Source organism: Atta cephalotes (assembly GCF_000143395.1).
Source record: "Atta cephalotes unplaced genomic scaffold scaffold00027, whole genome shotgun sequence".
Lineage (NCBI taxonomy): Eukaryota > Metazoa > Arthropoda > Insecta > Hymenoptera > Formicidae > Atta > Atta cephalotes.
The window spans coordinates 2467833-2479161 of NW_012130091.1; the positions used below are offsets into that span (position 1 = coordinate 2467833).

The 11329-nt window shown below is 31.6% G+C and overlaps 1 protein-coding gene across 1 annotated transcript; it reads right to left on the reverse strand.

The window, feature by feature from the left end:
* Positions 1-1209: 1209 nt before the first annotated feature.
* Positions 1210-5012, reverse strand: LOC105620595 (3-hydroxyisobutyryl-CoA hydrolase, mitochondrial-like). The gene is made up of 8 exons (XM_012202085.1): positions 4938-5012; positions 2948-3047; positions 2638-2687; positions 2290-2531; positions 1969-2210; positions 1677-1893; positions 1406-1593; positions 1210-1340 (listed from the first exon to the last, which is right to left on the reverse strand). Exons 1-8 carry the CDS (start codon positions 5010-5012, stop codon positions 1210-1212), a joined length of 1245 nt encoding a protein of 414 aa, XP_012057475.1.
* Between the last annotated feature and the right edge of the window lie 6317 nt (positions 5013-11329).

Genomic DNA, 11329 nt, shown 5'->3' on the forward strand with positions numbered 1-11329 from the left:
TAAAAAATTAAATAAAGTAAAAATTAAATTAAAAATTAAATTAATTAAAAATTAAATTAGTAGAAAAGTTTTAACCTTAACGGGTACGTATTTTATATTGTATGTGTGTGTGTGTGTGTGTGTGTGTGTGTGTGTGTGTGTGTGTGTGTGTGTGTGTATCAGCAAATATAAGGACCCCATTCGTCGCTTCCGTAGTATTTTATGATTCCAACCCTCTCTGCTGTGCGTGCATACATGCGTGCGTGTATGCGTGGATAATTGTAAAATGTGAATGCGTTTGCGCGCGCACACACGCAGCATTAGCAGCAGAGAGGATCATTAAACACCACGGAAGTAACGAATTGTAGGACCCTTATCTCTACTGAGACAGATAGACACACACACGCGCGCACGCACGCTCGCACACACAAACATGATGTGCAAACCCCGACCGAGAGGAACCTCCTCGTGGTGCCTTGGATAACGCAAATGCCGGCGGAACTTAACTAAAATCTTGCAAAATATAGGATCCACTTTGGAATCTATAACTCGATCAGCTCCTAGAAAAGTTAGAACAATTTTCTTTTCTTCATTTTAAAGACAAAATTCTCAGCTTTAAAACTGATTTGATGACATTTTTCACTTCGTTGTTGATTTGCTCATGGAAGGCTGCAATATCATGACATTCAAGACTTTAACACTTCGTTTTTTCAAAAAAACAGTTTAACGAGAAAATTTTACTTAAGCCATTTGAAAGTAGAGGCTAAAACGCGCCAAGAAAAATATATTCTGTGATTCCTGAAAACCGAGATATTAGTTTCTTAAAATCAACAAATTTGCGGTTTTAAAGTGCTCCTCTAATTTTTTTGTGTGAGAGTGAGATTGGTATTTATAGTCCAGCAAGTTTCTAAATTAAATCCTTTAATACAAAAATAAAAAAAATATACGAGATTAACCAATTTAAGATTAATTTTAATCTCAATTAAACTTTTAAAATTAGAAAAAATAAAAAATAAATTGAATAGATAAAGTTAATTTTACATTTGTAGAAATACAGCATAGAAAAGAAAAAAATTAACAATGTCAATGATTTTACTATAGATCTCATTTTGTATAAAATCAGGATTAAAAACAAAGTAGAAACCTGTTTCTATAACAATATGTATATATATTTATATATATCCACAGTACATATAAAAAAATATCTTTTAATTTTCATAATTTGCTGGTTCACAACTGTAATTCCTTCTCTGCAGGAAATGTCGCGAATCGTTTATTTACATATTCATCCGTTACATCGGCCAAACATGATGGCTTCCATATTGGTTTCTGATCTTTGTCAACTAGAAGAGCTCTGACACCTAGAATTACAATATTGATCCAAGAATACAACTTGGAAGATGCACCTAAAATTTCATCTTATTACCTTCATAAAAATCACCATCTCTGGTTAAAGCAGTACAGGCCAATCTATATTCGGTCTTTAAACAATCTGCTAAAGATTTTTCTTTTCCTTCATCAATCGCTTTTTTGGTGATTTTGAGAGAAGATGGAGACATTTTAAGCAATATTTCTATATTCTTTTGTGCCCAGTCCGAATTATCTTTCTTCAGTCTTAATATAAAAAACAAATTATATGTTTTATTGTATTACAAGTGAAAAAATATTAATTTAACTTTTTAATAATTTTAGCTTACCTTTCAATTATCTCTTCAACGGTTGGAGCAGAAAAACAATTTTCTATCTGTGACATATGAGGTACTAAACTGAATTCATGATTTAATTTTTGTTGATACTTATTCAAAATGGACTCAATGTCGACTTTACGCAACGCAAATAAATCGTGTTTTAAATCTGCGAGTTTCTCTGATGGTACAAAATGCGTCGCAATACCAGCAAGGAAAACATCGAAACCTTCATAAAACATATAACTTATAAATGTCTGTTCATGTACATACAATAGAATTCTAAATAGAACTGAAGTTATACCTTTCAATCTGTGTCCTGTTAAACCTAAATATATACCTAGTTTGCCTTTCAATCTGGACAAAAAATGAGTCGCACCAGTATCAGGACACAATCCTATTGCCGTTTCCGGCATAGCAAACAGAGTTTTTTCCGTGGCAATTCTGTATTTGCCGTGTACAGATAATCCAACACCACCTCCCATTGTTATCCCATCAATAATAGCAATATAAGGCTTTTTATATGTTCCGATCAAATGATTTAAACTAGAAACAGAAGAAAAAATCATTTTGCTCACATAAGTAAATAAAAGATGCATTTACTCTTGAAGAGATGTATACTTACGTATACATTCTCCTGCAAAATTCTTCGTTTTGTAGATATCCTGCTGGTTCATTCAATAGCAAGACAAGTGCTTTGACATCACCACCCGCGCAAAACGCTTTCTCACCTATACCTTCTATTATTACCAGCTTCTTTGAAGACTCCCATTGTTTGAGGATAGAATATATTTTTTGAACCATGGGCAAATTTATAGAATTCAACATTTTAGGTCGGTTTAAAACTATTATGCCATTATCCCCAACCTTTTATATACAAAATAAATATAATCTTAAATAATTCTGATAAATTAATATTTGATAATATTTGATAAAAATAAAACATCTTAATCATAATAATATGCAAACATACTTCTTTTGTAATGACCTCATCCATGTTTATTCGAGGTATTTCTTTAGATACTGGAATTGCAAAATTAAAGATCTATTTATAACTTAGAAAGAGAATAATGAACACTAAAATATGTCTTAATAATGATATAAATGTGTAAAATCTAAAAGGATTTTTTCAAATTGATATGTTACGAAAAAAAATATTATTGTGTATTTTATAGATAAAAAATATATTTAATATTTTACAAAAATATTTGTGTGGAAGAAGAGTAAAATTATCAATAATTGCATCGAAGACGTAAAAAAATGTATCATCAAAAATGTATCACCTGTAACAGATCCTGACGTCGTCAACCATCTAATAGTAGTAGATGAAATTGTAACACTTTTGACACTCGAATAATGTAGTTTTCCTGCAAGGCTTCGTATCTAAAAAAAATAATGACATATTATGGTATCAGTTACTTGGTATTCAAAATTCTAATTTATACGTTGAATTAAAATTACCATATTTATAATGTAAATACTAATGCTAAGTATTAAAATAACATAAAATATGTAATTGCTCGCTATTGATATTGGAAAATTCTTCGCAGGGTTGACCGTAACAAAAAGGTATATATTCTGATATATTTATTTATTGTGTCAGATTAACACTACAATTAGAATGCGTTCCGAGTTATGCGTGAATGCTCATATTCATAATCAGACCTTGTATTTAAGGCTTCCTTAAATTTATCTTTAGATGTCCAGCAGCCAATGAAATAATTCGTAGAGTATCTAAAGATAAATTTAAGGAAGCCTTAAATATAAAGCCTGACTATGAATACGAGTATTAATCAGTATGCTATGGATGACACACATGTATGACTATGTTCCAAAATTCACTGCGCTGAAAATTTATAGTTTACGTTATATATACTACAAGGCTCGGCACGATTGACACTTCACCATTGATCGATTTTCGATTCGATTCCACTTGATACTCTATTCTACAACTCGTTAAAACAGTAATCATATTATTGCGCAAATGTCATATGGCGTTGATGTTCCTTTGTGATGTCAATAAGTAGTCATGATGTACTTGAATTCCATAATGTAAAATTCTATTGTAAATCCATTCTTCGGTTCGTGGTGAGAAAAGGTAACATCAAAATATAATAAAATATTTATGCGTAAACTTTATGGTACATACAAATGTTTTATTATTTGACGCTTCCTTTTCTCGCCACAAATCGAAGAATTACAACAGAATTAGATTTATAATAGAATTCAAGTATTGTACATCATGATTATTTATTGATGCAAAGGAACATATGACATTTGCATTTTTGTTTGTACATGAATTGAGATTCTTCATATTAAACTAATGTTAAGGAAAAAATTTTTGTATATGCTGGGGGGGGGGGGACTAAGTTTCGGCCAAGGCCAAAATATACATGTGTTATATAAGTGAAATAATAGAATAATAAAATATAGACTGAATTAATTAGTCACAATCATCTTGTATGCTTGTTTTTTTTAAAATCTATTGACCTTATATTTGCTATAGTGATGTACACTCTTACGAACATGTTAGAATTTAACAGTTTATAATAGAGTAAAAAATGCGTATATTTTAAAAATTAACACAATATCATGATTTATTTCGAGCTATAATTAAATTAACTTTAAATTAATATAATCAACAAATGTTTCGACTTACAAAACCTTCCTGAGTGCTACAACGCAGAAATACAATCTTAAATTAACCAACAATGAATAACAGATACAATGAAAATTTCAAAACCATCAATGGTGAAGTGTCAAAATATAAAAAAATTCGAACGTCAATAAATATCTCGCCAGATGACAATAAGATAGAAATATTTGAATACTTCAGTCAATAGTAGATTAATTATGTTCATCGATAAAATCTATCTTATCTAGATAGAATCTATTCTTATTCTTATCTACATAAAATCTATCTAGATAGAATCTATTTTATTGATGAGCATAATTAATCTACTGTTCAATATCATTTTTAATGTATGAAGATTTCAGAAAAAAATATCTTAAATTTTTTTCTGATATTTGAACTAAAAACGACAATACTATAATGATATGAGCACAATGGCGGGAGGCACTGGCGTGCCTTCTAGAGAATTTCTTGGAAAAATTATTGGGTAAATTTATTATAATCTGAAGGGTAGAGAAGATTCCTGTATTGTCATCTATTCTCCGGCAATCAGGAGATCAGATGATAATGCAAGAATCTACGTTTACACTGAGAGATCTGCGGCTTGCAGTAGTGTTCTATAACTGTCTTTACACGCTTACCGACTTGTTGGTGTCGATGCACAGATATTTTATATGGTGAAAAAGTTGCGCAACGACATATAATGATATCGACATTGTCGTTAAAAGTATTACAGAATAAGACTTCTGATTTATAATCTATAAAGGCCTAAACACAATGCGAAGGCAACAGCGATAGAAATAGCGATAGGAACAGAGGAATCCAACATATATATAGGAATGCATGTTGGATTCGTTTGTTCCTATCGCTATATTGTTATAGCTATTTTTATCGCTATCGCTGTTGCCTTTGCATAATTGTGTTTAGGACTTAACCCATCACTGGTAATGAATATATTATCCCAGCAAACGAGAATATATTGAAATTTTTTTCTATCCGAATGCGTATTTTAAATAACGAATACTTTTTTTTTGGATTTAACTGGATTCAATTAGATTCAATTGAATGCAATTGGTTTGAAAAACTGTATTTCCTATTCAAAATTTTGAATTTAACAATATTCACAATGCACAGAAAAAGCTAATTATTTTTAGATTGAAAGGCATAGAGATATGCTCCATGCAATTCCTATAAATGAATAAAAATACAAATGTATTTTTTTTATTACATTTTGATTTATTTTAGTACGTTATTACAAAATATCTTAAATCTATTACTATTATTATTATTATTTTCAAAACTTGAATCAATAAATGCTTTAAGAGGAAAATCATACAATTGTTCCTCTCGTTAAGCAATTTCCTAATTGCGTTATTAAATAATTTGGAAGCTTTTAATTTAAAGTGAAGATTGTTATCAGAATATAAAAAAAATTGTCACATTTTGAAGAACCTGAACAATTTTGGATAGAAGTAGGTTTAATAAAAATAGGAAATGAAATGGTTTTTCCAAAATTATTCAAATTCACTACCGCAATATTATCTCTACCTCATTATGCAACAATAGAGTGTATTTTTTCTAATCTTAATCTAAAAATTAAACTCAGAAATAGATTGCATATACAATCATGTAGTGCTCTTTTGCATGCCAAAGAAATCTTAAACAATACAGATTGTTGTACATAGGAGCCTTTGCAAGAATTATTGAAACAATTTTCAAGGCATACTTTTACAAATAACAATTATATAGATAATAATAAATATATAGAAATAAATTATATAAAAATATTATATAGAAAATGATTATGATGAGATAAAATAGTTTTGTTTGTATACGTAATCACAAATAATTTGACTGTTAATGTGATCTAAGTCTTTATTTCAAGAAGCTACCGCCTGTTGAACAAAATATATTAATATTTTCTTTTTATTTTATTTTAAAAGCTATTTATTGTTGCTAATATATTAATATTATATTATGATAAATTTAGCAAGCGAATATTAATATACATATATGTGTACGTATGTATAAATGCTGTATGTGTATATATACGACACACAACACACACACACACACACACACGCACACACACACACACACACACACACACACACACACTGTGCGTGTATATGATATGTGTGTGTAATAAAAAGCTCTTTTTATAAGCTAAAGAAACATTTAAACTTTATTTCACCGAAATTATAATATTATTAACTATATTAACAATATTATTTTTTATTATTAAACAATATTATTAACTATATTAAAATGTAAATCAAATTATAAATAAAATACATATTTATATATAGATTGAAATATGTATGTACATGTATGTAGATACATATTTAAATCAATAATAAAAAGTATATATTTATATCTGGTAATCAATTCTGTATCTTGAAACAAATTATAAAAGTGAGCGAATTTGCTAGAATACTAATAATTTCATTAGTCAACGCCTAGTAAATTTGCTCACTTTTCTAATTTCACCTTGTTTAAAAATACAGAATCGACTCTCTATACCTATTTTATTTCATGCTTTTTCTCTTTTTTTCTTTTTAGTATGTTTATGATTCTAATAATGTACTAGATGTTACATTTTGCCACTAGGTGTCAGTACGTTTTAAATTTTCGTCATGGCAACACTGTATACTCGTCATTGCATGTAATTATCGGTCATACTATGTAATTATTTCTAATTGAGAATTTGCATTATTATTAATCGGAGATTTATAAAGATTCTAATCTGTATCTAATCAACATACCGTTCCGTATTGCGATCTGACTTCGAAATTTCGAATTTCACGAAAGCGAATCTTTATTGTATTTCATTTTAATCTTCTTTCATTTGAATCTTCTTCGCTATTTTGAAAATGATTATTTTTAAAAGTTGTCTTCAGTTGTCTTATCAAAGTTAACCGTTCTAGATGATTGCGCAAGGGAGAGATTTCTTGGAAGGCATTGATTGTTAAATTCGAAGATACCATCGATGATCGCTTCACCATGGGAGATTCTCCTGAGAGAATATTCATGAGGATTGGACGTTGTATTATTTCGCGATCAAATCGATGAGAGTCGAGCCTGCGGAATGTTGGAGCAGTCGACAGCTGTTTATCCCAATGCGGCGTTTAACTCGATCGACATCTGGTAATACCGCCAATTTGGTTCCTTTGAGTTAGTTCGATGGTCATGTAAATCCCCGGCGAGCAACCCCTCTGTCACTTGAGTTGGTCCTGTTAATTTGCGGAGAACACACGAAAATTACCAATACTGCTTTTGCAAACAGAAAACGAGAAGTCTTTAGTGCTGTAGATCAAGGCTCTTCAGTCTGAATGACAAATTAGGAATCGTCGAAATTATTCAAGCTCCGTCCGAATGAATTCAATTCTAGGATATTTATCCGGAACATCGGCAAATTTGAAAATGTTTAGCCTAATTAATCTGCAAAATGATGAATGTAAGTATCTTGAAAAGTGTACTATTACAAAAATAATGTCATTTCAATTGATTATATATATTTCGTGCTTTTAGTTTCATGAAAATAGTATTATGACGATTATTATTACAGTCCTCGATTTTTTATTTTCATTTTTTATTATCAATCTAGACAGTACAAAATATTTATAAAATATTTATAAATATTTATAAGGCTTATTTGAAATATTTTGTAAATATTTTTGTGGTCTTAAATTGCATAGATCATAAATATCTATTATAAATATTATGAAATATTTATTGTTAATCTTACAATAAATGCTATATGTAAATAACTTAATAAAACATTATAATTCAAATAAGAAATACTTAACAAAAATATTTATATTTATCATAATATTACATTATAAATATTTAGTCTATCTTTTAATAATATTTCAAATAAAGGCTTTATATAAAAAAATATATAAAATATTCATACATTTCATAAAATGAATAATAATAAAAAATATTTATCATAAATATTCTGTGCTGTCTGGTCGACACCTGTCAATGGGACAGCACCACCACTTAGAGAATCAATGATAAGATCGATTCCAAATTAATCGAACGAGTGTTATAAAATCGTGATTTTTCAGATGATATTCCGATTCCGCGCGCAACCGAAGCGGAATCTTCACGCGTAATCACGCATTATCGCACGCATGTTTACATTTACAGACGCGTGCACGTTGCGCTTTCGCGCGCGCACGTAAAGGACCACCAACGCACGCAGAAATTCGAATTTGCTTGTACATAGACAGCTCGCCCGCACACGCATGCGAGAGGTGCATCAGGGGGATTTCATATAGCCGGTACCAGATTGATTTGGTTTACCTAAACCGCTATCCCATCCTCCTCCCGCTGGAAATCAGAGAGAGAAAGAGAGAGAGGAGGGTGCCGGTGGATACCGCCCTGGATTTTCCGCCGGCAAGTCGCGGCGAGGAAGGGTGTTTACTCAAGACACGACAATTCATTACGTAATTGAATTGAATGAGCCCTCTCCTTTGCTCCGCATCGCCCATCCCCTTCCGAAGCGTTTGGCTCGAACGTATACGCGTGCGAATGCTCAGGCACGCGTGTGCGTGCATGGTCTATGCGAGTCGAGGGGTAGACCGAGATTCAGAGGTGGATTAAAGACCGGAAGGGGCCCTGGAAGCCGACATAAATCGGCAAATCTTTTGGGAAGGTGAGATTCTCAAAGCTATGAATATGTTCTTTTAATTTACTTCGAATAGCAAGATTATCGATACAACAGAAACTGTAAAAAAGTTTTTTTAAAATCCGTTAGGCGAATAAATAATTAATTTTTAAGTCATTATTTAGCAGCAAGCAGTCCCAAACAGTCCCAAGAAATACATTAATTAGATTAAAAATATCAATACTGTTTTTTCAAATATATTTTCTAGTTTTTATTTATCCACGATAGAAGTTGACTGTTCTTGTAGATAATACATTTAATTTAATCTTAATCACGAACATTGAGATGTAAATTAAAGAAGTTATGATAATTTAATTTTTTTTTTTTTAGTAAATCCCGTTCATATATTTTGCTTCAAAATGCGATCGTCTCGGATGATGCTGCGCGAGATTTCGCTACGTCCCTGGTGAGACATTGTAACCCCCGTTTGTCGCCGACGTCTACGCTCCTCTTCTCCGAAGCCGGGGAGATTCGAAGGCCTGGGACCGACCGGAGGGGCTGGTAGCGAGAGAGCGACCGAATTAAACGATTAGTTAAACTGATTTCGAGTTAGGCGAATGAATAAGTAATCGGATTTCTCGTTAAGGTAATCGCATTGCGCTCTGATTGGCTCCGTCTGCCTGCGTTATAGGCCGCACTCCCGGCATTTTGCCCCTCTCCTCGTTCCGTCCACCCTCGTCCACGTCCTTGTACCGTTCTCTCTCCCTCCCCTCTTTCTCTCTGCTGAAAGAGCGAAGAGAGGGTGTCCTCTCATCGTTTGCACGGAGGTGTCCTCGCGCGTTCTCATTGTCGCCGTCTCATCTCCCAGAAATTGAGAAGCGCGAATATTTTGAGTAATGTACACACTCAACTTTTACACCTATATTCCGTTATCTCATTGTTTATCGCTATTAGTATAATCGTTTAATTAGCATGATCGATATAAAAAATGCTTTGAAATTTCAATAATTTAAAAAAGCATTCTTTGACAAATTTGATACTATGTTTATTGAATCTCTTCTTTAATATCCTATTGATTCTTTTGTTTTATTTCACTTGATTTTTCTTTGATTTCAAATATCAATCGAAGATTCATTCCTTTCTCTTTGATTATAAATTAAGATTGTGATATCTCTATAAAAAAGTTAAGGAGGTTCTTGCGTTTGATGAAATATAAGACAAGTCTATATTATACATGTAATACAAAAGTTAATAATATCAATAATATCTAGAAAAAATTTCATTGACGATTTCCGTATTATTTTGAAGATATTTAATTCTAAATTTATAGAATTTTACATTACAAGTTGAAGGTATAATTATTATTTTGTAGTTATTTTCTTTTGTAGTTATTCTCTTCTAAATTGAGACACTTGCGTATAAGACAATTTAAAAATTGTTATAATTATAAAGTACTTAAGTTTGTTCTCGTAAAGTTTCATTTAAACTGATCGTACAATTTACAAATGAGCATCTTACACTTTTATTTTATCATTTCGAAAATTAATAACAAATAAAATTAACAATAATTATATATAATAGCATAAGATATCGTTAATAACCTTTTTATTCTATTATTTTAATTGTTTTACATATTATGTAAAGTAAATTGTCTATTGGCTAGGAAGTAGCACGAGAACCTTCTTAAGAATAGAAAATTGACGATATGTCTATGTTTCAAGTTCTTGATTTCTTTCTACTTGCATTTCTCAGCAGATTTCATTCTCCCTTTTCATCCGTCCATATCTCATAAAACGGACTGACAAGGCGAAGTCTGCTGGTATAGTCCGAGCAATTACATTCCCTGAATGCAATCGCATTTAAATATTGCCGAGTTTGGAAACGACAAACACAGGGTATATGTCCCAGGATCGCATTCATCTGGTGCGAGGAGAGATTTGCGGCGTATCGATGTTGCTCACGAGAGAGGACAACTTCCGTAGATTTAATGTTACCCTAAACGATGCAGATTTAGCGTTATCCGGAAGGCAGCAAATATTGGATGTCTTCTTCGGTGAGAATCGCGCAACAAACACGACATACTTTATCGAGGACGATAAATCGTGTCTGAAAAATTGAGATTGGCAAGAACGAAATCGAGTTTACGTCTAACCGATGTACATCATCCTGACGGTCCTGAGAGTTCACTTACGCATCGTCGAAAAGGAAGACGAAGAGAGAACAAAGGGAAGAAGAAAACGAAGGTGTGTTACTAGTGAGAAGAGAAGTGGATATTGAAACGGAGAAATATACAGGAACTGAGAGAATGAGGCAGCATGTGACAGAAGAAATGCACTTATCACACGTAACATGCAGGGCCGCTTTATTCTGCATCGTGCCTGAAGATTTCACCTCAGATTCTCTATATATATATATATA

Excerpts from the sequence above, each read along its gene's own strand:
- LOC105620595 (XM_012202085.1), bottom strand. The coding sequence starts at position 5,012 with ATGTCGATATCATTATATGTCGTTGCGCAACTTTTTCACCATATAAAA. Across the intron at positions 2,532-2,637 it reads ATGAGGTCATTACAAAAGAA|GTTGGGGATAATGGCATAAT; the intron begins GTATGTTTGCAT and ends TGTATATAAAAG. Across the intron at positions 1,341-1,405 it reads AGATGGTGATTTTTATGAAG|GTGTCAGAGCTCTTCTAGTT; the intron begins GTAATAAGATGA and ends TTGTAATTCTAG.